This window comes from Ursus arctos, unplaced genomic scaffold, assembly GCF_023065955.2.
Source record: "Ursus arctos isolate Adak ecotype North America unplaced genomic scaffold, UrsArc2.0 scaffold_5, whole genome shotgun sequence".
Taxonomy (NCBI): Eukaryota; Metazoa; Chordata; class Mammalia; order Carnivora; family Ursidae; genus Ursus; species Ursus arctos.
The window spans coordinates 7,878,600-7,905,640 of NW_026623067.1; the positions used below are offsets into that span (position 1 = coordinate 7,878,600).

General features: G+C 41.1%; 1 protein-coding gene across 5 annotated transcripts; it reads left to right on the forward strand.

The window, feature by feature from the left end:
• Positions 1-2,482: 2,482 nt before the first annotated feature.
• LOC113261514 (Golgi-associated RAB2 interactor protein 6-like) lies at positions 2,483-23,963 on the forward strand. 5 transcript variants are annotated; one of them, XM_026507630.4, is made up of 6 exons: positions 2,483-2,608; positions 3,793-3,969; positions 6,079-6,281; positions 6,793-7,054; positions 7,810-8,396; positions 9,701-12,704. In XM_026507630.4, the coding sequence occupies exons 2-6, from the start codon at positions 3,814-3,816 to the stop codon at positions 9,756-9,758; spliced, it is 1,266 nt and encodes a 421-aa protein (XP_026363415.4). In that variant the 5' UTR covers positions 2,483-2,608; positions 3,793-3,813; the 3' UTR covers positions 9,759-12,704. The 5 variants fall into 5 exon arrangements, with proteins under 5 accessions (XP_026363415.4, XP_057163253.1, XP_057163252.1 ...); XM_057307270.1 differs by lacking the exon at positions 9,701-12,704 and adding an exon at positions 19,601-23,963 and having other exon boundaries at positions 2,517-2,777; XM_057307269.1 differs by lacking the exon at positions 9,701-12,704 and adding an exon at positions 19,601-23,963 and having other exon boundaries at positions 2,517-2,608.
• Positions 23,964-27,041: the final 3,078 nt, after the last annotated feature.

Here is a 27,041-nt window from a genome sequence, read left to right on the forward strand (position 1 = left end):
ATCTTCCATCACTCACAAAAATTATATGACACAGATTAAAGACATAACCTAAGATCTGAAACCTTAAAACTTCTTCTTCAACAACAACAACAACAACGTGAAAGACACTCTCTGACACTGGTTTTAACAAGGATTTTTTGGATATGACACCAAAGTACAAGTAACAAAAGTAAAAACAAGTGGGACTACATCCAACTAAAAAGCATTTGCACAGCAAAAGAAACAATCAGCAAAATAAAAAACACAACCTATGAAATATGTATGTATCTATCTATCTATCTATCTATCTATAATACAACTCAATAACAAGAGCAAACAATCTGATCAAAAAATTGGTACAGGAACTCAACAGAATTTTTTTTCTAAAGAAGGTATCCAAATAGTCAACAGATAAGTGAAAAGATGGTCAACATCACCAAGCATCAGGGAAATGCAAATCAAAATGACCATGAGATATTACTTCACACAACTGGAATGTTGGAAAGGCTATCATGAAGAAGACAAGAGATAATCAGCGTCAGGGAGAATGTGGAGAAAATGGAACCCTTGTGCACTGTTAGTAAAATGTAAATTGGTTCATTTAATATGGAAAGCAGTTTGGAAGTTCCTAAAACAATTTTAAAAAAAGGAAAAAGAAAAAGAACTCCCATATGATCCAGTAATCATACGTTGAGGAATATAGAGGAAGGAGATGGTGTCAGTATCTCAAAGAAAATACTTCACTCTTACATTCACTGAAGCATTATTCACAACAGTTAGGATATGGACACAACATAAGTGTTTCTCAATGAATGGATGGATAAAGAATATGTGGTGTTTACATGTGATGGAATATTACTGGGGTATGAAAAGGAAAGCATTTGGGGTATCACTGATGTACTTTAAGGGCATTATGCTAAGTGAGATAAGTGAGAGAAAAACAAACACTGTGTGACATCACTTATATATGACATCTAAAAAAGCCAAATTTGTAAAACCAGACAGTAGAATGATGATTAACATGGGTGGGATGGGGGCGCCTGGGTGGCTCAGTCGTTAAGCCTCTGCCTTCCGCCCAGGGTGTGATCCCAGAGTCCTGGGATCGAGCCCCACATCGGGCTCCCTACTCCTCTGGGAGCCTGCTTCTTCCTCTCCCACTCCTCCTGCTTTTGTTCCCTCTCTCGCTGGCTGTCTCTCTCTGTCAAAATAAATAAAATCTTAAAAGAAAAAAAAAACAAACATGGGTGGGATGGGGTGGTAAGGAGATGTTAAGGGCTACAAACTCCTAACGGGTAGTAAATAAATTCTGGCAAACTAATGCACAAGCAGAAGGAAGGGAATAATAAAATATTATAACCAAGATGAATAAAATAGAGAATGTAGAATAAAGAAAATCAAGGAAGGCCCAGCTCTTAAGGTGTCATCTTGTCCTGCCCTCCACCCCAGCTAGGTGTGCCTGGGAGGAAGATCCAGGGAGGGCTAGGACATGGCACAGTGGGGACAACTTCACTCCTCACCAATAGGCAGTCCCAGCCCTAAAGAGACTGAAGAGTCCTTACAGGGTAAAGCTCTTTGACAGAGGTAGCCTGAGCCTGGACTACTTCTATCTTTATATTTGTCATTCCTTGGTGAGAGGAGAAGCCATGCTCCTTGGATTTACTCTGCACAGTCCCCTAGGAGTCACTGTTTTTCTGTAGGGCGGATTTGCACTGGGACTCCACCATGGGTCTGTCATCCTCTAGACTAGACTGTGTGTTGGTAGATGAGACCCTGCTGTCCACTGAAATAAAGTCAACCTCAAAGTAGGTCAGTGGATGGTTTATTCCTTCATTTGCTGAGGACTATAGCCACAGAGACACACTTTCAGAACGTTGTGAAGAGCTGCTGAAACTTGTTAGCTAGAGGGGATTATGAATTCAAATGGACAAGACCTAATGAGTTCTTGCTAGCAGTTCTCCAAATACTTGCTCTTCACAAGGTAATATTTGTTCAGTCTAAAAAATAAGGGTTTTTGATTTCCACATAGACACTCGAAAGACCCTGAAGTCATCTTAACACACTATGTTTCTATCCTATCTGTTCAAAAAGCACCGTTTGCATGCTTTCACTTAACTGGTTTTCTGGTTCTCCCTGATTTCCAGATTTCCTTTACCTGACCTGAGACAGTCACAGAAGGCTGAAGTCAGTTACCTGCTGCAGTTTTAGTGCACAATGCAAGGAGATGGAAATTAGCAGAAGACAAAGACGGGCGGGGACACCTTTCTGCCACCTTTTCTGTAAAGCCAAGAAGGCTCACTTTCCCATTCGTGCTCCCTCCAGCACCAAACATCCGACCCGCTTCTTGTGCAGTCTACTTGTGTGTATGCGTCACCGACCTAGCGCTCTCTGGCTGCCAGGCTCCAGGCAGGCAGTGACTGCGCTTGCGCTCCTGCTGCCCGCCCTTAAAGGGGCGTGCACTGTGCTGGCCGCATTTGCGCAAGCGCTCCAGTTTCCTTTAGTCCACAGACCCTGCGCAGGTGGTGTCCGCGCATGCGCTCTCCTTGCCTGTCCGCCGAGGGCTGCCCTTTCTCTGCGGAGGCAGGGACTGGGTCTGCGCGTCTTTTGCTGTGGTTTCCGTCTTGGGTTGGAGGTGTTTGTGCGGAATGATGTCCCTTTCTGAGGGGGCGGCTGTGGGAATGAGGACACAGTGTTGTATGATGGCTCCAGGTCACAATGGACGGTTGAAAGGCAGCCCGTGCGGCGGTGGAGAGGCGGGAGTTCCAGGGGACACGCTGGTGGGGAGTGTGTTCAGGGGAAAGGTGGGAGCGCCTGGGCAGCTGGGGCGGCCGCTCCACCTCGGATATCAGAGGTCGGGTCTGGTGCTGCCTGGCGGTGCCTATCCAGAGGCCAAGTCGTCAGTCCGCAGTCTTCTCCACGGGGCTGCGGGGCCCAGGGAGGGGGTACCCTGCGTGGGGTAATGACAATGGGGTGGCAACGCCAAGACTGTGACTTAGACCAGGGTTAGGTGAGCCTGACCCTGGGTTAGGTGTCCCCCTTCGTGGGAGAGCCCAGGAGGAGACACCTGGAAAGGGGTGGGGGAGAACCTCATCAGGACTGGGATTCTGGGTGGAAAGCCCCAGGAGGCGAGCGCAGGAAGGCTGTTGGAGAGAACCTTACAGGACGGACTCTGACCAGGACATGGGACACTCTGGACCAGAGTAGGGACCTCGACTGGGGTCAGGGTGGGGTTGATCCTGACCCTGACCAAGGAGGGAGGGAACAGGGGTCTAAATGGAAAGCCTTCCAGAAGGTAGAAAAAGTGAAAAGCTCAGATCCAGTGGTTTGTCTTTGCTTGGATAGACGTGATGGCCATTTTTTTTTTGGATGCAGTGAATCCACGGTGAAAGTAGTCAACTGTTGTCAGCCTGGGTGGGGTGTGTGTGAAAGTTTGGGGTCTCTGAGAGTCAGGAGTCAGCAAGGCCTCTCCACAAAGTTGTAGAGGTTGTTCACTGCACAAGGCAGCTGGCTGAGGAGTGAGGATGAGGGTCCACACTCTGGCCTGCACTGTTTACTGAGTTGTGCAGTTATCTTGGTGCTGGTCCGCCTCAGCTAAGAGGAAAGGGTGCCTTCCTCCCATTCCCAGATGGGCATTGTCTGCTAACTGCTAGCAAACCCTGGGCAGGCGGGGTGGAGGGCATATCTGCCCAGAGTACCCCTGTGTCTTAATCACTCCATGGCAGGATGCGTATGCTAACTGTGCCAGGGGTTGTGCGGCAGTGCTGGGGAAACATTCTAAGTAACAGGGACAAGAAATAACCTGCCTCTTCTTTTCAGGTGTCTTAGTGCAAGGGAGCCATGGACAGCAGCATGGAGTCACCAGATCCCAGCTGCCAAAGCTGCCATATTCTTCCCATGTTCAACAGCTCGGTGGGGAAGCTGCAGCAGCTTCTGGGCAATGGAGAGTATGTGCTACTGAAGAACATACCCATATTTGAGAGTGACTTTATCCAGGTGAATTAGCCCATCCTCCCCTTTCTCCCCGAGTTATGTATCTGGTCCCCCCTTCTCCCCCTTCTCCCTGATTCATGTGTGTGTCCCCCTTCCCCCTCCTCCTCCCTGATTCATGTGTGTGTCCCCCTTCTCCCCCTTCTCCCTGATTCATGTATGTGTCTCCCTTCTCCCCCTTCTTCCTGATTCATGTGTGTGTCCCCCTTCTCCCCCTTCTCCCTGATTCATGTGTGTGTCCCCTTCTCCCTCCTCCTCCCTGATTCATGTGTGTGCCCCCTTCTCCCTCCTTCTCCCTGATTCATGTGTGTACCCCCCCCCCCCCCCGCTTCTTTCATCCCTTTCATTCTTTCCTTCCCACAACAACTTATCAAAGACCTGTTATGTGCTGATTGTGCCAAGATGTCTTCGGTGACATTGCAACCCAGTAGAGGAAAGCAAAAGTTTTGTTTTGTTTTGTTTTTGCACTTCCTGATTTATCCACCAAGTTTTATCAGGTGGTTGCCCTTTGCCATACTTGTGGTCATTATTCTCATGCAGGTTTTGTTTCTTCGTGTGTACTTATTAAACATTTTATGACTCTTGGAGATGCAGTATGGTCTTGAATTGGATGTGTGGACTTGGAACATGATGTCCTGCTGGTTGGGGCATATGCGGCTTCCTTTTTCTCCCTCATTGTGTTTTGTAGGAACGTGAGGCTCCAGATATCCTGAAACCGTATTTATATGGTTCTCTCCAGTATCCATAGAAATTTGGTGTCCATTTCCTGTGAGCCTCACAACAACCTACTTATGTAGGCAGAACAGAGATCCCCATTTTACTCAGGAGCAAACTGAGTTCCAGAGAGTGAGGTGACTTTCCCAGACTGTCAAGTGGCTGAGGGCCCAGGTTTCTGGCTTTCAGCTTAGGGAGTTTCTACTCTACACGGCTTTCAGGATGATGGTGTGGGTTGTGGCATAGCAGTACGAACCAGACTTTAGTGTGAGCAACCACACACCTTGTGAGTGTGACAGAAGAGTTGATGAGAGCAGACACATGAGAATCAACCCGGGAGCTCCACGACTGTACTTGTCACTGATTCTCAACCTTGGCCGGTCCTTGGAATTAACCTGGAAAGTGTAGAAAACACTGATGCCCAGCGTTTTCTGGAGACCCACTCTCAAGATTCTGGTGTAATGACCTGGGCAGTCTGGGCAGCAGGATGCTGCAGAGCTCCCAGTTTATTGAAATGTGTAGGCAGGATTCAGAGCCAGAAAACTCACATAGACACAAGACGTAGATTATTGTTCTCGCTCAACTATTCTCGCTCAAGAGTTAGGTGTAAGTGACGGGGGTTACGCCCCTTTATCTTTAAATTTTTCGTGAATCTTTTAGGAACTTGGACATTTGCTTGTGTAACCATGGCACAATTTCATGAAATTTGCTGTTGATAGAATGCTAGCTATCATAGTAGTGAGTGTTTACATTTTCTTAGTTCTCCCAATAATGTAGCTGTATTTCCCGATCCGGGATCATGTATTACACTTGATTGTAACAACTTTTTACTCCTTGAGGCCAGAATGATCCCTTTGCATTTCATGGTTTTTTGCATTGGTATTTTTGAGGTGAAAAGCTGTTTTTTGTTTTAATAAAATGTCTATTTTGCAAAAAAAAAAAAAAGAAAAAGAAAAACAAACAAACTACGTTTGTTTACTCCAAGACTGGGAGGTACTTGCGTTGTGCAGTCTGTTGCAACTGAAATTGTGGTGAGCAACTTTGTCCATCACATGTGGGCCTGTGCATGTCAATGCAGAACACATTTGCAGAGGTTGGATTGCTGGGTCTTAGGCTGTGCCTGCACTTACTGTTTTAATGGTGGACATGAGCGCTTCTAAGTACAAAAGCACGTGATCGCAGGCACATTGAGGAAAGGGAGTTTGGCTCCTGTGAGAGGTCAGATTGGAGAGGGAGGTATGAATCCGTTCTGTTGGTATGGCACGTGGCTTGAACTACATCCCGCTGGTCTTTGCCGCACACCGAGAACTGTGGTAGCCACTTTATTTAGGAGTGGAGCAGAGGAGAACAGATAGAAGAGCGTGTGAGACAATGCCGCTTTCCTCTTTCTTCCAACAACAGATCAACAGAAGAGGAGAAGTGATTGATGTGCACAACACTGTGCAAGTGGTGACGGTGGGCATTGCCTGTACCAGCCACCACCTCACAATGCCTGACGTCATGCTGCTGGCACAGCCGGCTGTGAGCTGCATGGTCAATGCCAGAAATGACCAAGATACCCAGAGAAAGGACCTCAGGTTGACAAAGAGCTTGGAGCTGACCAGGCGAGTCCGGGAATATAGGACATATGCAGAAGGGGCAAGACCAGCAAGCACCTGATTCACCATAACACAGAGCCCAGAGCGAGAGAGCTTCCCCTGCACGGCCAGCAACTGTGGTGTGGATTCAGAGGAGGAGAAATCAGACACATCTCTAGGAGCCGAGAAGGCTTTGTGGGGAAACTGGCTATCACTTATAGGAGAAGGGTTGTGGAACTAAGAGCAGGAAGAAAGACAGGAACACATAACCGCAGGCCTTCTGTGGCAGAGTGAGGGGCGGTCTTGGGAGGTGGTCAGCAGCCATAGTGGTGTTGTTTGAGGTCCAGCGAGCTAAGTGCTGTACTCCAAATTAAGGCTGCACCTATCAGTAATGAGGAGGTGGACATAAGAGATGAACTCTAGTGGACAGGATTTCGCAAATCCTTTAGGAGAGAAATAGATTCTGACTGGCCCAAAAGACTCCCTCCCTCTTCCCATTTGTCTCAACCTAATCCCCCACTTCTTTGCTCCCCAACAGGCTGCTTCCTTTGAAGTTTGTAAAGTTATCCATCTATAATCATGAAAAAAAACAATTCCACTTGAAGCTTGCCACTGGCCGCTCTTTTTACCTCCAGCTGTGCCTTCCTTCAGATGCAAAAGAAGATCTGTTTGCATGCTGGGAAGACTTAGTATACCTGCTGAGACCTCCAGTGGAGGCTTACAGTGGGACCCAGGCCCAACCTGCTGGTGACATGATCTCAATACCTGGGTTGGAGGCAGAGGACAGGAAGAGCCCAGCAGTAAGCCTTTGCATAGAGTCTTGGAGATGGGGCCAGGGTGATTTGGAAGAGCAGCTAAGGCTTTTTCAGGCTGTTCTCTGAGGCTCAGGAGGAGAAAGCATTGCCATTGGAAGAACTCAGGCCAAGTAAAGCACCGTGTCTAGACCTTGCCACACTGGAAAGGTCCCAAGTGCTCCTGAATATCCAGGCCCCTTAGATGTCAGCTCCTCTGATCTCACAGCCAATGTTGTAATGCCCTCAACAGCACCCCCCTGCCCAGGCCACTCTGGAGCAATTGCTCCTAAACCCAGGCAGTCCCATCTGTTGTGGGACCCTTTCAAGTGTGAGAAAGTCCTTCCTTAACTGGAGCTGGGCACTGATTTTTTCTACCATCTGTAGCATGGCAGCATGCTTTGTGCACATGTGCACAATTTGTTACTAAATATGAGAATGTAAAATGAGCATAGCTCTTGGCCAGCAGTCTCACTCCTAGGAATCTATTTTGCAGAAAAGCTTACAAGTGTATAAAATATAAGTATGAGGATGCTCACTGAATGGCAATAGTGCTCTTCTGGCACTGGGACCATCTGCACAAAACTTGAGTGACCATTATGGGGGTGCCGTAGAGGGGATTCCTGCATCCACTGGACTTGATGACCTCAAAGTGTCTCCCAATTATAAGCTCTGGAGTGGTTCAGCTTCAAGAAGGCAAGTGACAGCCCCTTCTAGTCTCACTTACTTTCTTCTCTACTTCCCTGTTTCTCCTCTCGGCACAGGCCGCGGAGCTCCATGGACAAGGGGACCAAGATCAGGTCAGCACCAGGAGCCTTTCCATGGTCACTGATGTGTCTGGGGCCATGTCTCCAGCTTATACTGGTGGGGAAGGAAACCGACAACAAACTTCATACTGTCTGCGTAGGAACACACCGTCTGTCCTAATCCCAGCGTCTGCAGGGCCCGACCAAGGGGCAGCACCAGGAGCAGCAGTAACTCCCCAGGACAGCCTGAGTGTGGTTACAGGAGGGGAGACAATCCGCAGACCTGTTATGGACACCACTGAATGTCCAGAAGTGGGACCCTCCGTCTCAGCCTTTCAGAGTAAAGGCAACATGAGCAAACGGGATGGAAGCCAGAGAATCTCCCCAGTCCAGGCTGAAGCCCCAAGGAAGAGTAAGGAAAAGGCGAGGACTCCCACTAAAAGGGTTTACCATCTCAATAGGATGTGGGAAGGCAAATCATTCCTGAAATCACATGGAACCCCTCAGAGAGAGAAAAGAGAGAAACAGAGCAGTGTAAAGGAGCGAGGATATGGATCCCTACTCCAGGAATACATAAACCTCAGCTTCACCCAAAAGAAGTCCAGGTGGGTGGCCAGATTTCTCTCCCTCCCTGCTTTCTGTTGGCCTTAATTCTATTTTCCTTTTTCAGATGCCCAGTACTCAGGTGTGTGTGGTGAATCAGGATGAGTGAAACACTAGTTCTCTCCCTAAGGAGCTTGCAGTCCAGTAGAAGGGGTTGCACACTCCTTTACTCATCCTCTTCACTTGCTGCAAAGAATTGCACGTGCTAAATACTGGATGGTACAGGCAAACAAGCAGGACAATCAGAAAGGGATAGTATGAGTTTGATATGGTCTGGTCGTTTCCCTCTCTGAACTGTGAGCTCTGAGAGGACAGGGACATGCATGGCACCTGAGGAAGGAAACTGAAAGTCTTATTTCTTACCTCCTCTGTGCTGGCCCTGTGTGCACACATCTGATTCTCACAACCAGAAACAGTAAAGTCCTACTGATCTTAGTTTTACAGAGGAAGGAAATGGGGGTTCAAGAGGACACGGAGGGGGTTCATGGAGGACATGAGTAACTTGGACAAAGATGCACACACTGATGAGCGTACAGTGTGGATTTCAGTCTGTCTTTCTTGCATCTAACCTGTGTTCTTCCTCAGCACTTGGGAATTATTCTAATCATTAATTTGAAAGACAAAAATTAGTACTCTTAAAAAAATTCAGACTTGTGGAAAAATTGCCAAACAATCGTACAGTTTCCGTATATTTCCCCTCCAGCCCCCTCTCATAGTAACACTCTATCAGAGCCAGGGGATTAACATTACTATGTAATCATGACTCAGATAAACATTTGAATTGCATTGGCATTTCGGTTCCAGGATCCCACACTGCATTTACTGGTTATTTCTTTGCACAAACCTATTTTCCCTTAATTGTTCGCACCCTGCTTTTAGCATCCATCAGTGGATTTTGTCTGAAGTAGTTATTCTTGTGGTGTTTGCCTAATCCACTGTTAGAAAGAAGTATTCTTTCTCCCTCACTTATGCTTTTATTCAATTATTTATTTATGACATGGATATTTATTCTATGGGTTATAATCAACTTTTTTTTTTTTTTTGCTTTGATTATTCTAACTAAGGTCAGTACAAACTCCTTTATGTTTTTTCCTGTGTTCCTTCAACAGGCCCCATCTTTTCTTTTAGCATTTCTGGCACTTCTAGATATTCCAAGGTCATATTTTCCCTGTCCCAGCTTTGTTTGTAATCAACTGCTTCTCCAGGGAGTTCCAGCTCTTTTTATGGGAAAATAGTGTTAATATGACAAAATATTGTCACTACATGGTACTTGTTTTGACTAGGGTTGTTCTATTATATTTTTCAGGTTATCTCAAAAATTGAGGAGGAGCTTGTCTAGAACTAGGTCAGGTAGGGTATCATAATCCAGAGATTGGTTTCCTTGTCCCAACCACTCTCGTGCAGCTTCTCCTAGTCTCCGAGGCAACATACTTTACCCATTCATGGAACTCAAGGATATCAACTAGAATGAATCTCAAATGTCAACACAGTTCACCCACCCATTTCAAAGATAGGGAAACATAATTTTCTTAAAGTGGGTCAATTTATTCATTTCTTGAAACAATTAAATACTTACTATGTACCCTGTGATAATAACTGGTATATATAAACAATTAGGTAGTGGGGAGTACATGCTGAGACACAGGGTATAGCTTATACAGTCTCATAGCGTGGAGATAGCTGGGTGAGTTTAGGAAGCTCACAGCTCAGTGTAATTGGAGCAGGAGATGCAAGGGTAAGATGTGGTCAGGTAGTCATGGGACTGGACCTGTAGAGATCTGGGAGACAGAGGAGTGATTTGACCACACCTGTGCTTAGAATGGTCACTGCGTAAGTGAGTATAGGACAATTGGAATCAGAGAAGCCAGTTAGGACTGTGGCCATGCAGGGGAAAGATGATAAAAGGCCTGAACAACATGTAGAGGGACGTGGGCATAGACACCATAGAACGTGGTGAAAGATTAGACAAATGAGTGAGGGATGATAGATAATATGAAATGACACACAGGTTTTCTACTTGACGGATAGATGGTAGTGCTGTTCACAGAGGTAGGGAGATACAAAAGGATGAGCAAATACAGTATTAATTAACTGAGTTTGGACAGATCGGACTTGGTCTTTGTATTTCAGGGTGTTCCAGTTTGATTGGACAATATCTGATGATTCATTTTTTTAAGATTTATTTATTAATTTTAGAGAGAGAGCGCAAGCGGGGGAGGGGCAGAGAGAGAGGGAGAGAGAATCCCAAGCAGACTTCCCGAGGAACACGGAGCCTGACAGGTCTCTGATCTCATGGCCCTGAGATTAGGACCTGAGCCAAAACCAAGAATTGGATGTTCAATCTACTGAGCCACCCAGATGCCCCTGACTCATTATTTTTTAAGTAAACATTGACTTCGTGCCTACTGTGTGTCACATTCTTTGCTCTGGACAGGGCAGGGTGAGGTCTGCAGCCTGGTGAACAAAGCCCATAGGGAGCTCACAGTTTCTGTAGTGAGATGGGTTGTATTAAGGGTATAAAAACTACAACATGGAGCAGAATTTGAGCAGTGCTTTTCCAGTACCACATCCTAGAGGAAAAGAAGAAACATATTCAAGAGACAGTCACTAGTCAAGTTTGGCTGAAGTACAGTGTGCCCATGAAGGAGACGATAAGATGGTTAAAATGGGTGGGTCCATATTGCCACATGCTTCAAATACCTTGGTTAGAAGTTTGTATTTGATTGTAGGCCTTTTCTTCTCTTTCTTTCTTTCTTTCTTTCTTTCTTTCTTTCTTTCTTTCTTTCTTTTTTTAAGGCAAGGAATGGTATGTTCAGTAGGTTTTTGGATCAGAATCCGTCGGTGTATTAAGTGAGGGTAAAAATTAAGAATCTCTTCCTTTCCTCATTGTCTGTGGGATACCTTCATTGTGTATCATCCTGACTCATTTTCAGGAACTTAAAATTGAGCCCTCCAAATGGTTTTGTGTTCAGACCTTCAAGGCTCTCCATAATGCACATACAGCCTTACAAGGTTCTGAAAGTAAAAGTTTCAGTGAGATAGGCTCTTTACTAAGAAATAAAGCCCACTGTAGGTAAGGTAGGAGCAGTGTGGAGGAGAGTAGCATGGAAACTGTCATGCAGTCAGCAGAGCATGCTGAGGGCCTTGTCATCACTGGTACCATAACATCTGTGACCAAGGAGGCCACATCTATAACTGTGGGAGTCCATTATAAGACATACTGGGTCATGGAAAGAAAGCTGTTTCGAGATAGCTTCCTTTTTGCATTGAATAAATAAGACTTGCCTTTTCACAATAAAACACTATTGTCTTTTTTCATTTACATGTTCCACAGTAATGACCTCAAAATATTTTGTGACTTCAACTAAGCTGTAGCCCAAGACCCTAGTTTCCTGCACAGCTCTACTCACACCTTTGCTCAATGGAGCCAACAGGAGTGCTGCTCCTTGCCTTAAGCACTGTCTGCCTTTGGTTCCTTGGGCTATACTGAAAGTCACATGTTGTTGGCTGGGAAGCACCTCCATTTCTCCTTCCTCATTCTCATCCCTCTGAAGGTCAGCTATCAGAGATGTTACATCTGTTAGACTAAGGAAGAATGGGACTTGTGTCCACTCAGGATATTCATGGGTGGGGGAGGAAGAGTACAGCCACATCTTTCAGTAATAAGAATAAATACAATCATCTAGAGGTAGCAATTTCACATCTAGGTCAATACCCTGAGGAAACTCCAACATATATTCCAGAAGGAAACTATGAGAATTCTGAAGCAAAGCACAAGAAATATCTCCCATGTTCATCAAATAAAGAATTAATAAATTATGGTATATACATAGTGGGATACTACACCACATTGGCAGCTGTGCACATTGCAATGGATGAATCACACTGCTGAATAAAAGAAGCAAGTTAAAAATTAGAATTTCATTTATAGAATGGTTTAAAAATGAGACCAAACAAGAGATGACTGCATATTTGGTAGTTTCCCTTGAGAAAGTTATCTCTGTGGTGGAAAAGAGGTGTCCTCTGGGAAATATACACAAGACGTTCAACAATGTTGGAAATTGTCCTATTTCATAAATAAGGTTTTGGATATACAGGTATTTAATTTTTATATTTTAACATTTCTGAAAGCAGGATGATCCCTAAGTGATATGGTTATCATCGCCTTAGAAATAACCAATTTATTTTAGTAGCTTTAGTTTTCATGTAGTTACAAGAGTAATATGTGTCAAAAATTAGTCTGAAGGATAACTTTTAATGAGTATGAAATAAAATTTGCAATAACAATAAATCATTATATTAGTTGGCAACTCTTTTATTTGTTATGCATAAAATAATATCTTTTGAACTGATAGCATTATAGTTCAAGTGAAATACTGATTTTTGCTTTAATCCATACATTCATGTTACATATATATACTTTTTTGCATATATGATATATTTTATGGTAAAGAATCTATTGTCTGTCTTCAATACCTTCATCTGTGTAGAGATACAAATATCTTTTTTTTTTAAGATTTTATTTATTCATTGGATAGAGAGAGACACAAAGAGAGAGGGAACACCAGCAGGGGGAGTGGGAGAGGGAGAAGCAGGCTTCCTGCTGAGCAGGGAGCTGGATGCCGGACTCAATCCCAGGGTCCTGGGATCATGACCTGAGCTGAAGGCAGATGCTTGAAGACTGAGCCACCCAAGCACCCCGAGATACAAATATCTTTAATTTAGGACCACTCAACTGGGGAATATGAGGGATTGGGGCAGAGACTACTAGTTGACTACTCATTGTCCATTCTTGCTTTCCTTACTAATGACCTTAATTTAACTGGGAACAAGCCCCCACATAGCATTGGCTTCTTACTGCCTGAGGACAATTAGAGAAGCATGGTTTATTAATATTACTGGTAGGTGTTCCACTTTGTTGAGATGGACCTCTTCATTTTTCACCACGTTTTGAAAACATATTTTAATGACATATATTAACTGTCTTTTTTTTTTTTTTTTGAGTTCTTAAGATTTTCCATTTTCTTTTATTTGTCGGACAGTGTGGCATTATATTCTGGTCAGCTGAATAATATGGGACTCTAGTGTTTGAATACATCCTATGGATAAAGATGATCTTTGAGTTTGTATCTGACTTTATTAGGTTCAGCTGTAGGTCCTACCTGACACCTATGGGTTTTGCTTTGTACATCAATTCAGTTTTAAAATATTTCCAGTGTGGTTGGTGTCTGTCCCACCCATGCATCAGTGTGGGTGGTTTGGAATCTCTGTGGCAGTTTACTGTATACTTTTGTTCTCAAAGATTTGGATATGCTCCTTACTTTTAGATTCAGGCATCTGAAGCCTGGATATGAGCCTAGTTTATACACAAATTCATGAGATTGCTTACTTACCTCAGCTACCTCTGCACCATTTTTATGTTTCTAGGGGGTCTTTTCCTGGTCTTCTTACTAATAATTGAGACTTTAGTTACCGTGCTCTGATGTGCACTTCCCATGACTGTGTCTGTCACCCTTCCAAGCAATGAAAGGAAGTGGAACAAAAGACCAACAGGAATGCTTGCTTGCCATACTGTTGAGATCAGAGATCCTGTAGTCTAAGAGAAGTGTTCTGCTTGTATCCCATTTTATATGTGCTGTTGGCACTGGTGTGGCAGGATTACTAAGGCACTGGGACAGAAAAAAAAAAAAGAGAATTTTCCCCACTCACTCTGACTTGAAGTGTACTGTATTTCTTTTGTTTCTCTTGCCTTTGGAGATGTGTCATGAAAAATTTGCTGTGGCCGATGTCAATGAGGTTGCAGCCTATGTTCTCTAGGATTTTGATGGATTCCTGTCTCACATTGAGGTCTTTCATCCATTTGGAGTTTATCATTGTTTGGTGTGAGAGAATGGTCAAGCTTCATTCTTTTGCATGTAGCTGTCCAATTTCCCCACTACCATTTATTGAAGAAAATGTCTTTTTTCCACTAGATGTTTTTTCCTGTTTTGCCAAAGATCAGTTGCCCAAAGAGCCGAGGGCCCAATTCTGGGATCTCTATTCTGTTCCATTGGTCTGTGTGTCTGTTTTTGTGCCAGTACTATGCTGTCTTTGTGGTCACAGCTTTGTAGTACAGCTTGAAATCTGGCAACATGATGACCCCAGCTTTATATTTCCTTTTCAACAATTCCTTGGCGATTCAGGGCCTTTTCTGGTTCCACACAAATTTAAGGGCTGTTTGTTCCATTTCTTTGAAAAACGTCTTTGGTATTTTGATTGGGAAGGCATTGAAAGTGTATATTGCTCTGGGTAGCACAGATATTTTAACTATGTTTATTCTTCCAATCCATGAGCATGGAATATTTTTCCATCTTTTTTTGTCTTCTTCAATGTCTTTCAAGAGTGATTTGTAGTTTCTAGAATATAGATCCTTTACATCTCTGGTTAAGTTAATTCCGAGATAACGTAGTATTTTGGTGCTATTGTAAATGGAATGGATTCTCTAATTCTCTTTCTTCAGTCTCATTGTTCGTGTATAGAAATGCAACTGATTTCTGAGCACTGAATTGTATCCCAGCACGTGACTGAATTGTTCTATACCTTCTAGTAATTTGGGGTAGAGTCTTTTTGGTTTTCCATATAGAGTATCATGTCATCTGCGAAGAGAGACAATTTGACCTGTTCTTTGCCTATTTGAATACCTTTTATCCTTTTTTGTTGTGTGATTGCTGTTGCAAGGACTTCTAGTAATATGTTGAATAATGGTGTGAGTGGGTATCCTTGTTGTGTTCCTGATCTAAGGGAAAGGCTTCCAGCTTTTCCCCATTGAGAATATTTGCTGTAGTCTTTTCACAGATGGTTTTTATGAAGTTGAGGAATGTGCCCTCTATCCCTACACTCTGAAGGGTTTTAATCAGGAAAGGATGCTGTATTCTGTCAAATGCCTATTCTGCATCAATTGAGATGATCATACGGTTCTTGACTCTTCTCTTGTTGATATGAAATATCACATGGTGTTTGATTTGTGAATGTTGAACCATCCTTGCATCCCAGGGATGAATCCCACTTGGTCGTGATGGATAATCCTTTTAACGTACTGTTCGATCCTATTAGCTCTGATCTTGTTGAGAATTTTGGTGTCCATATTCTTCAGGGATATAGGTCTATAATTCTACTTTTTGATGGGGTCTTTGCCTGGTTTGGGAATCAAGGTAATACTGGCCTCATAGAATGAGTTTGGTAGTTTTCCTTCTATTTCTGTGTTTTGAAGCAGCTTCAGCAGAATAGGTATTATTTTTTTTCCTTGAATGTTTGGGAGAATTCCCCAGGGAATCCATCAGGCCCTGGAATCTTGTTTTTCAGGAGGTTATTGATTACCGCTTCAATCTCTTCATAATTAATTGGTCTGTTTAAATAATCAATTTCTTCCTGTTTCAGTCTTGGTAGTTATAGGTCTCCAGGAAGGCATCCAATTCTTCTAGGTTTTTTAATTTATTGGCATAAACCTGTTGATAAAAGTTTCTAATGATCCTTCCTATTTCATTGGTGTTGGTTGTGACCTTTCCCCTTTCATTCATAATTTTATTGATTTGGGTCCTTTCTCTATTCTTTTTAATAAGTCTTGCCAGTGGCTTATCAATCTTATTTATTCTTTCAAAGAACCAGCTTCTAGTTCTGTTGATCTGCTCTACTGTGCTCCTGGTTTCTAATTCATTGATCTCTGCTCTAATCTTGATCAACTGCCTTCTCATGCACGGGTTAGGCCTTTTCCTCTCTTCCGGCTCTAGCTTCTTGAGGTGAAAATATCAAAACTGCGTTTTAGATTTTTCTATTCTTTTGAGTGAGTCTTGGATGGCTATGTATATTCCCTTTAGGACTGCCTTTGCAGTGTCCCATAGGTTTTGGACCAGTGTGTTTTCATTCTCTTTGGTCTCCATAAATTGTTTAAAATGGTTTTAGATTTCCTGGTTTATTGAATCATTCTTGAGCAGGATGGTTCTTAGTTTCCATGTGTTTGAGTTTCTTCCAAAATTTTCCTTGCGATTGAGTCCAATTTCAAAGCATTGTGGTCTGAGAATATGCAGGGAATAATGTCAGTCTTTTGGTATCGGTTGAGACCTGTTTTGTGACCCAGTATATGGTCTGTTCTGGATAACGTTCCATGTGCATTTGAAAAGAATGAGTATTCTGTTGTTCTGGGGTGTAGTGTTCTATATATATCTATGAGGGCCATCTGGTCTAGTATGTCATTCAAAGCTTTTGTTTCTTTGTTGATTTTCTGCTTAGTTGCTCTGTCTATTGCTGATAGTGGAGTCTTGAGGTTCCCTACTATTAACGTATTTTTATCTATATGTCTCTTTATTCTGTGTAAGAGTTGGCTTGTGTATCTTGCTGCTCCCTTGTTGGGGGCATAGATATTTATAATTGTCATATCCACTTGTTGGATACATCATTTAAGAATAATAAAATTTCTGTTTTAATAAGCAATTTGCTCCTGATTTGTAAGCCAAACATTTTGTTTCCTGGAATTTTCTCTTGAATGCACCATTCTTTTGTTTTTGTTTCCTAATTAATATTTTTGTTTACTATATAAAACTATGCAACTTCATTTTTCATTCGTGACTACCTTATATGCCTCTGATGGCATGGATTAGATGTGTTTTCTCAGTGAATCAAGTACATTTCAGTCATAAAGTGGTGGTAATATCTTTTTTGAAAAAACAATATATATTAGATAAATTCATCTATTATAGTTTTCTTACATTTTTATATTTTTGATTATTAACTATGAAGTAATTACAGTTCATTTCGATAATCAATAATTAGTTTGATATCAATAATAATCTATATCAGATGGGTTTTGTAAAGTTAAAAAAACTGCACTTTTTAGAAAATACATAAGACAAAGTGAGTATTAAATAAATGTAGATGGTGTTGATGATGAAGATGAAAACACATGACATTATAATGCAATTAAAGGATTGATTCATGACAAAAGCATCAGCAATGATTTTGCTGATTTGTTTTTGTTTTTAGACTCAATCTGTTTCTTATAGAAGTTGTGTTTACACGTACTTTTCTAATTTGGAGAACTTTTATTTTAATTAGAATTGTCATAAATTATTCTCTGGAGTGTTAAGTAGAAGCCCTGCCCCTAGAGAAGCAGCAATAATGAAGGCAGGCTTCCCTCCTGTTTCTAAGTTCCAATAATCTGCACATGTGATCATTGAAACTTCATAGTTTTGAATCATTCATTCTTACAGAGTCCTTATAAGATCTCCTATAACCATGGTTGTATATCCCTCTGCATTGTTTCTTAACATTCTGAGAGTTTCAGGAGAACATAATCCATAGAAATGATTACAATCAGGGTGCCTGGGTGGCACAGCGGTTAAGCGTCTGCCTTCGGCTCAGGCATGATCCCGGCATTGTGGGATCGAGCCCCACATCAGGCTCCTCCGCTATGAGCCTGCTTCTTCCTCTCCCACTCCCCCTGCTTGTGTTCACTCTCTCGCTGACTGTCTCTATCTCTGTAGAATAAATAAATAAAATCTTTAAAAAAAATGATTACAATCATGGGTGGCACCCAAACCATGCAGTTATAAATGAGGAATACTCTGAAGCCATGCACTTGCACATTCATAAAGATTCTGAGGTATACCTCAGCAGGTAAGTAGAGAATTTACAACATTCTCCTCTTTCAATTGATGGTCTTTCCTTGCATACACACACATACACACACACACACACACACACACACACACAGACAAACACACATATATACATACTCACCATTTATATATATGCCTTTATTTATTTATTTATTTATTTATTTATTTATTATTTTCCCCATCACTGATTTTCTTCTTTCATCTCCATTTTTCACTTACTGACAACCTTATGCAAAATTTTGGAATTGACTGAAAGGATTGTTATTGTCCCAACTTGGGAGTTTAGTGTTTGCTTTACATTGCTAGTGCCCTCAAGGCATCCACTGTCTATGGTCAAACCAAATATTTAGCAGATCCAGGAAAGACTCTTTCACATAATACACCTTACTCCACAATTACTTTTTTTTTCTTTTCCACAAATCCACCAATATTTCATTTTTCCTTTCTGTTATTATAGGAAGGTAAACTGTAGCCCTTCATACCATGTGACCACATCAAGAAATTTAGTTCCTATTAACTAAAATGCTGAATTTGTGTTATTATATTAGGAATAGTCATAAAGAGGGGCGCCTGGGTGGCACAGCGGTTAAGGGTCTGCCTTCGGCTCAGGGCGTGATCCCGGCATTATGGGATCGAGCCCCACATCAGGCTCCTCCACTAGGAGCCTGCTTCTTCCTCTCCCACTCCCCCTGCTTGTGTTCCCTCTCTCACTGGCTGTCTCTATCTCTGTCAAATAAATAAATAAAATCTTTAAAAAAAAAAAAAAAGGAATAGTCATAAAGAATCACAGTGCAAACCCCCAATGTTGATCCATTTTTTTCTTCTATCATAAAATGAATAAACACATAATTCAGAAATTTATCTGTGTCTCATTTGCTTCCTCATTGTGAAGTAAATATATAAGAATAACGTTAGCTAAGGAATAAATAAATATTTTGGGTCAGAAAAAAGTAAGCAAAACATAAATTAAAAGACACAAGATCTTGTCTTATTTCTAACATTGACCTTTCCATAATGTAAATTTTAGCTAATCTCTATCACATTCACCCATTACATCTATTGAAGAGTAGCAGTAGAAATTCCCAGTTAAATTAGCCTTTCCAACACCTATCAATAACAAATTTGTGTTTCTTATATTCTGAAATTTGAAATCACTCCCTAATTCAAACTTTTATTTAACAACAACAACAACAAAACTCCTCTCCAAGAATGGTCCTGTTTCTCTGTACTTTTTATTTTTGATTTGTATTATGAAATGTACAAAATTAGTCTTTGCTGCTTCTCTTAGTCAAATTCAAAAATTCAGTTCTTTCATCCTGTTTTCCTATTGTTTGCTGTGTTTGAATTCAAGATAAATATAGTCAACAGTAATAAAGTAATATGTTTGATTCTTTTTCTTACTCATAAAGACCTATGAACATCTTCACTATGAAATGTGATCCTATATAGCGATTACATGAGACTGACTTTACTTTCTTTGGTGATCAGGTTAACTGTAACAGAGGTTGGAACCTGTAACTCAGGAGTCATGTACCTATGTCTTTTTTTTTTTTAAGGTTTTACTTATTTATTTGACAGAGATAGAGACAGCCATTGAGAGAGGGAACACAAGCAGAGGGGAATGGGAGAGGGAGAAGCAGGCTTCCAGCGGAGGAGCCTGGTGTGGGGCTCAGTCCATGAATGCTGGGATCACGCCCTGAGCCGAAGGCAGACGCTTAACGACTGAGCCACCCAGGTGCCCCCATGTACCTATTTCTGATCATTTATAGTTTTTGTTGTTGTTCTTGTTTTTGATACATTTTCTTCTTATGATAATAAAATAGCTTTTAAATGCTATTATTGTACATATATATTAATATAGAATTATATTGATTGCAAATCTCCCATTATTCTGAATGAATGCCTTTATATTGGAATGGATTAAGGTCACTGTGATGTGTCTATACCAAAGGGCACTACTTATCTGATCATGTGACTGGTGAACAGCTAACTTCAGTCTTAGAGTCCCTATGCAGAGGGGAGTCTCACTGGTCTTTCAAAAGAACAGTTGTCACAATCTTACTGTAGAACTGTCTTCCACAGTTCATCTTAAGACTTGTTTATACACTGGGGAAAAAATAATTTATTTTTAGTTTCTTTTTCTTTTAATAATAATTTTTTTATTTTGTTATGTTAGTCATCATATAGTACATCCTTAATTTTTGATGTAGTGTTACACGATTCATTATTTGCATATAACACCCAGTGCACCATGCAACATGTGCCCTCCTTAATACCCATCACTGGCCTATCCCAATCATCCACCCCCTCCCCTCTGAAGCCCTTAGTTTGTTTCCCAGAGTCCATAGTTTCTCATGGTTCATTCCCCCTTCTGTTTACCCCCCTTCATTCTTCCCTTCCTTCTCCTACTGATCTCCCTATTTCTTACGTTCCATAAATGAGTGAAACCATATGATAAATGTGTTTCCCTGCTTGACTTATTTCACATAGCATAATCTCCTCCAAGACTTCTTTATACACTAGAAAAAAGTAATTTATTTATTTTTTTCCATTATCATCCCTCCACAAAGAGAAAGATGATTAATTGCTATAGGTAGGGTAGTTCTAAAGTTGAGATGCAACGACCGACCATGAACTTATCTTTTTTATTATGTCAGGTGGAAGTGGCAACATTATGGATCACAGAAACAAAACCAGAATCATTGAGTTTATTCTTCTAGGGTTTCAGAATGAGAAAGAAGTAGAAATTCTTCTTTTTTCTGCATTCCTGCTCATGTACATGACATCTCTGATTGGCAACACCATGATCATCCTTTTGGTGTGTGGTGACTACCGTCTGCATTCACCCATGTATTTCTTTGTAGCCAATCTTTCTTTCCTTGAAGTTGCCATCACCTCCACAGTGGTGCCTAAGATGTTAGCTAACACATTTTCCGACACCAAAGCAATATCCTTTGTGGGATGTCTTACTCAGTCTTTCTTCTACTTCCTTCTGGGATCCACAGAGTCCTTCATTCTTGCTGTCATGTCATTTAATCAATATATTGCCATCTGCAACCCACTGAGGTATGCCATCATCATGAATAAACAAACATGCATATTGTTGCTTCTGGGATCTTATATGGGTGCATTTTTGTCCATTTTAGCACCATCAATCTTAACTGGGTCTCTGCCCTTTTGTGGGCCAAATATAATCAATCACTTTTTTTGCTAAAGCTGGTCTGTGCAGACATCTCTCTGGCTGAACTGCCTGATTTTATCTCTTCTGCTGTGTTGCTCTTGGGCTCTTTGCTCCTGACAGGAGTGTCTTACATGTACATTATCATTACTATCCTTAGAATTCCCTCTGTCCAGGGACGACAGAAGGCTTTCTCCACTTGTGTTTCACACATTACTGTAGTGACACTTTATTATGGAAGCTCCATCTTTATCTATGTCCGCCCAAAAAAGGGCAATGTGCTGGATGTTAACAAATTTGCCACAGTGCTCAACACCATTGTAACACCAATGTTGAACCCTTTCATCTATAGTCTTTGAAATGAGAAAGTCAAAGAATCCCTGAGAGATGCCTTCAATAAATATATAGGCAAATTCAAGATCTTTAAGATCTGAAAATTAGTATCTTTACAACAAAGATATCTTCATATCTGGTGATAAAGTTATTTTACCATGTAACTAAAAGTTAATATTCTGGCATAAGGAAGAAATTTAGGAGAACATATATTACTTCCTAATCCTTATCCAGGTTTACTTAAGAGTAATGCAAATAGATCTAAAAATATGTACATGCATTCCTAATACATACACTCATACTGATAGGTAGACAGATATATATGTGTAAGTAATTATCATTGTCCCCTGTTTTTTTTTTTTTTTTTTCTGTGCATCCAGTGTTTTAAAAATAAAATTGTCGAGATGCCTGGGTGGCTCAGACAGTTAAGCATCTGCCTTCAGCTCAGGTCATGATCCCGGGGTCCTGGGATCAAGTCCCATAATGGGCTCCCTGCTCAGTGGGGACCCTGCTTCTCCCTCTGCCTGTCACACCCCCTGCTTGTGCTCTTTCTCACTTGTTCTCTTTCTCACTTGTTCTCTCTCTCTCTGACAAACACATAAATCAATAATTAAAATATTTTAAGAAAATAAATAAAATTTTTGTACAATCTAGTGATTTGAATTCACACAGCTAGTATTAGGTGTTTCCGCCTTTGGTATGTTCTTAGTTTTGCGTAATTTTCTCCATTTTTAAATATTAATTTACATTTTGCATTTGATGCATGTGATTAATTTTAGAATAAAATAATATTAAACATGATCTGACTTCCACATTGAAATATTGCATATAAATTATCTGCTGTTATTTAAATTTTGATTTTGTAGACCGATCTATTCATGGCTCCATGTCTGTTACAGTCCTTAGCAATTATGTTCCCAATTCTCTGCTATAGAGTATGAGGTTGTATCTATCTGTGGCAAATAAATTTATCAGAACTTATAGGCCTCCGTTAATTATCCAGATAACTGATAGGCAAGTAGCAAAAATATATCATACTGGCCTAGTTACAATATATACAGTTTTTCAGAATAGTAGGAAATTACTTTAGCTACTAAACTTTGAACATAAAAAGAAATTATAGTAAGAGGGTGTTTTTTTAAAAAAACTAATACTAATAATGACCTTGGAATAATTAGATTGCATTACTTTTTCACTATTTGAAAGGGCAGTCAAAATACCTTAATTAGATATAAGTGAAGAAATCACTCCAAATTTAGTATTTAGACTAACATAAACTATCATCTATCATTGTTACTATGAATTATATATTTCACAGAAACTAAATTCTTTCATAAGGAACAAGTAATTTCAACAATATTCTGTGCCATAGGAAGGTTTTTTAAATACACAAATCATAAAGATACTCTTTTCATGTACAATAGCATTTTCTGACCATTAAATACTCCGTGAAAGTTCCAAGCATGGCTTTAGTCTGTGCTTTGTCACAGATATAAAAAGCTACAGTTTGATTTGTTAATTATTCCCAGCTTTTCTCCAATCTGTTTCTTCTGATTCCTTTAAAATTTTGACTTTTAGAAAAAAAAAACAATAACAACAACAAAAAACAGTACTTGTGCTCATCTATTTATTCTCAATTAGTACCCCCTCATGTCCTAACAAGTCTTCTAGGGCATACATGGAGCTCATTCACAGTGTACAGGCTCCTAGAAACCTATCACTCCTTTTCCATCATAAGCCTCAGAAAAGGCAGACTTCTTCACATTCCCTGTGTATTGCAACTCCTGGGCCCTCCTACCCTAAATGACCCCTTCTCTTTCTTTTGAGTATGTATTTCCCTCCCTGTTGCAATTGGCTGGTGATTTTTATTTCATAGAAGATAGAGTTTTCAGAAGAGGATATTAATGGTGACTGTGTTATTCATTTGTGTTCCACTCCTGGCTAAATAAGTTTCAATTATGTATGTTTCAGTTAGTTACAACTGAAACATTATACTTTTAAAATCTGTAATATTCATTTGAATTGTACATATCTTTAATAATATTTTTTTATTATATTATGTTAGTCACATACAGTACATCCCTAGTTTTTAATGTAAGGTTCCATGATTCATTAATTGCACAATATGTAAATATCTTTTTTAATTATAAACTTTTGCATCACTCATGGTTGTATGTAACAATACTCTGGGAGGAATTTACAATGTTCAGAAATGTGTGAAGATGGGGCACCTGGGTGGCACAGCGGTTAAGCGTCTGCCTTCGGCTCAGGGCGTGATCCCGGCGTTCCGGGATCGAGTCCCACATCGGGCTCCTCTGCTGGGAGCCTGCTTCTTCCTCTCCCACTCCCCCTGCTTGTGTTCCCTCTCTCGCTGGCTGTCTCTCTCTCTGTCAAATAAATAAATAAAATCTTTAAAAAAAATGTGTGAAGAGAATCAAGAGGAAGAAACTTATCATTATAAAATAAATAAGTCAAGGCTATGTCATGTACAACATGTTGACTATAGTAAAAAATATCGTATTGTAAATTTGAAAGAAAATCTTAACTATTTCCATCACAAGAAAAAGAAACGTAACTGTATGGTGATAGATACCAGATAAGTCTAGATAGATACCACTTAAGTCTAGATACTAGACTTAAGTGTGGTTACCATTTCACAATTATGATGAATGTTAAGTTATTATGCTGTACAGTTGAAAAAAATATATTGTTGCATACCAGTATTTTTGATAAAGAAAAGCAACATGCATTAATCAATTAAATAAATGCAGAAAATATTTGGAAAAAAAATAATACCTGTTCATAATAAAAGCCATAATAAAGAAGGAATAGAAATAATTTCTCTCAGACTTGTGAACATGCTAATGGCAAACAAACTAAGCATTAACATTATATAAAAGATTTCTTTTTCTGTTTTGGTTGCACCTATTCATCAGATACTCACGTATCAAAATGAGCTGAAAACCTGCTGATGTGACAGGAAATGACCTCCAAAGCAGCACTGGAGAGCTCAGACATCTCCTTACTTCACTAGTTACTCTTAATTGGATTTATGCTTGAAATTATACAGAAACATTATACTTGAGACCCCTGCTTTTTGCAAGAACAAATTGATAATTTAATACAGTTTTATATCATATTAAAGGTAAAATACTACAATTGAAGTTAAGAAAGGAGTACATGTAGGACTAAGATAGGAAAATATTAAGCTAGGTTTATAACTTAAACATTAAATAATGGCAAATTTGGGGGTACCTGGGTAGCTCAGTTGGTTAAGTGTCCAACTCTTGGTTTCAGCTCAGGTCCTGATCTCAGGGTCCTGAGATTGAGCCTTGTGTTTGGCTCCCTGCTCAGTGGGGAGTCTCCTTGCCTCCCCCCCCCCATGGCCCTCGTCCTAGTCATGCACTTTTTCTCTAAAATAAATAAATCTTTAAAAAAATAATGGCAAATTTACATTTATGAAATGCTGCAGATATAACTCAACAACAGACCAAAAGAATCCAATAAAATGTGATAAAAATAAGCAACACAAAAATTGAGGGAGGAAGTCTGAGGAAAGGTTAAATATGCATGATTAATTACGAAAACAAAAATGCTATGGATATATGAATATCATATAAGAAGAATAGAGTTTAGGAAAAAGATATAAAATAGAGTTAAGGGAAATATTAATGAAAATAATGAAAAGTGTGTTTCTAATTATTGCAATTCAATTAATATGTATCAGTTTCTGAAGATTATGCTGCATGCAACACGAGTATAAAATACATGATAGTATAACTATGACTGTATATTTTAAAGATTATTTATTTATTCAAAAGAGAGAGAGGGGGTGAGAAAGAGAGAGAGAATGAATGGGGGGGAGGGTCAAAGGGAAAGGGAGAAGCAGACTCACTGCTGAGCAGGGAACTTGTTAAAGGACTGGATCCCAGGACCCCAAATCATGACCTGAGCCCAAGGCAGACACTTAAGAGACTGAGCCACCCAGGCACCCTGATGGTATTTTTAAAATAAAAAATTGGGCAATAATGGTAAATATAGTACTAATAATTATTTTTATGATGAAACTTGAAATAGAGCAGGAGGGAAAAGATGGTGGAGAAGTAGGGGTCCCCTTATTCAGCTGTGCCCCTGAGCAGAGCTGGATATGTATCAGACCATCCTGAAAACCCACAGAATCAGCCTGGGATGCAGGAAGATACATCTGGATCTCTACAAATGAACACCTCCAGTGCTGAGTATTGAGGTACGAAGTGGGGAGCCGTGAATCCGCACACAGATATCAGAAGAAAAATGGAAGGGGGAGGGAGCCGTTGCACTCGGGCACCAGGAAGCAGTAGCCACCTGCACTGGGGAGCATGCTGGACTCATGGACCAGCACCCACAAGAGAGGAGCCTGAGACCGTGAGCCCAGGAACACGCGTGACCAGACTGAAAACCGGAGTTCCAGAGCGCTCACTGGAACTGGACTAAATCTGGGAGCTTGGGAGCAAGCGCGCATCCAGACTGACAACTGGAGCTCTGGAGCACACACTTGAACTAGCCTGAAACCGGGACTCGGAAGTGTGCGTGCGACCTGACTGAAAAACCGGAGCTCCGGAGGGCTCATTGGAACCAGACTGATACTGGGAGCTCGGGAGCACATGTGCGCGACCAGACTGAAAGCCTGCACTCTGGAGTGTGTGCAAACCACTCTGAAACAGAGAGCTCAGGAGCGTGCGTGGTAACCAGGGTGGCTGGCGGTGTTAGAAACACAAAGGACAGAGACCTGTGGGCCCTGCAAGTGAGGGCTGAGACACTGGCTGTTGGGTGCACAACCCTGGATGCTGCAGGGTTTTTGGTAGCACCTAAAGAAACAGAGTTAAAGAGGCCAAAAGAGCTTAGTGGAGAGCAGACTGCGATCTCTCTGTTCTGAGACAGAGCCAAGGATTCAGCCACTGCTGCTCTGACTTTCAGAAGAGACACAGAAAACCGCCAGGGAAAGCCGCCAGAGAACAAAAGCCCAGAAATACCAGCTCACATTGTGCCAAACCCCATCCCCGCTCACAGGGGATAGGTAGACTCTACCCAAACAGGGTTGCCTGAATATCAGCATGGCAGGCTCCTCCCCCAGAAGGTAGGCTGAAAAATCAAGAAGCCCACATCCCTAAGGTGCCTATAAAACAAGTAATCACTGCCTGGGTCCTGGTCAATAATTTGGGCTCCGGGCAACCTGGAAACCTCTCCTCATCAGAATGATGGGAAGGAGAAATCCCCCCCCCAGCAAAGAAAAGATAATGAGACTGTGGCCTCTGCCACAAACTGATGGATATGGATATAACCAAGTTATCAGAATTGGAGTTCAGAATAACAATGGTCAGGATGATGGGTAGACATAAAAAAAATATTAACAAAAATATTAATGAGAATATAGAATCTCTAAGGGTGGAAATGAGAGCGAATCTGGCAGAAATTAAAAATGCTATGAATCAAATAGAGTCAAGCTA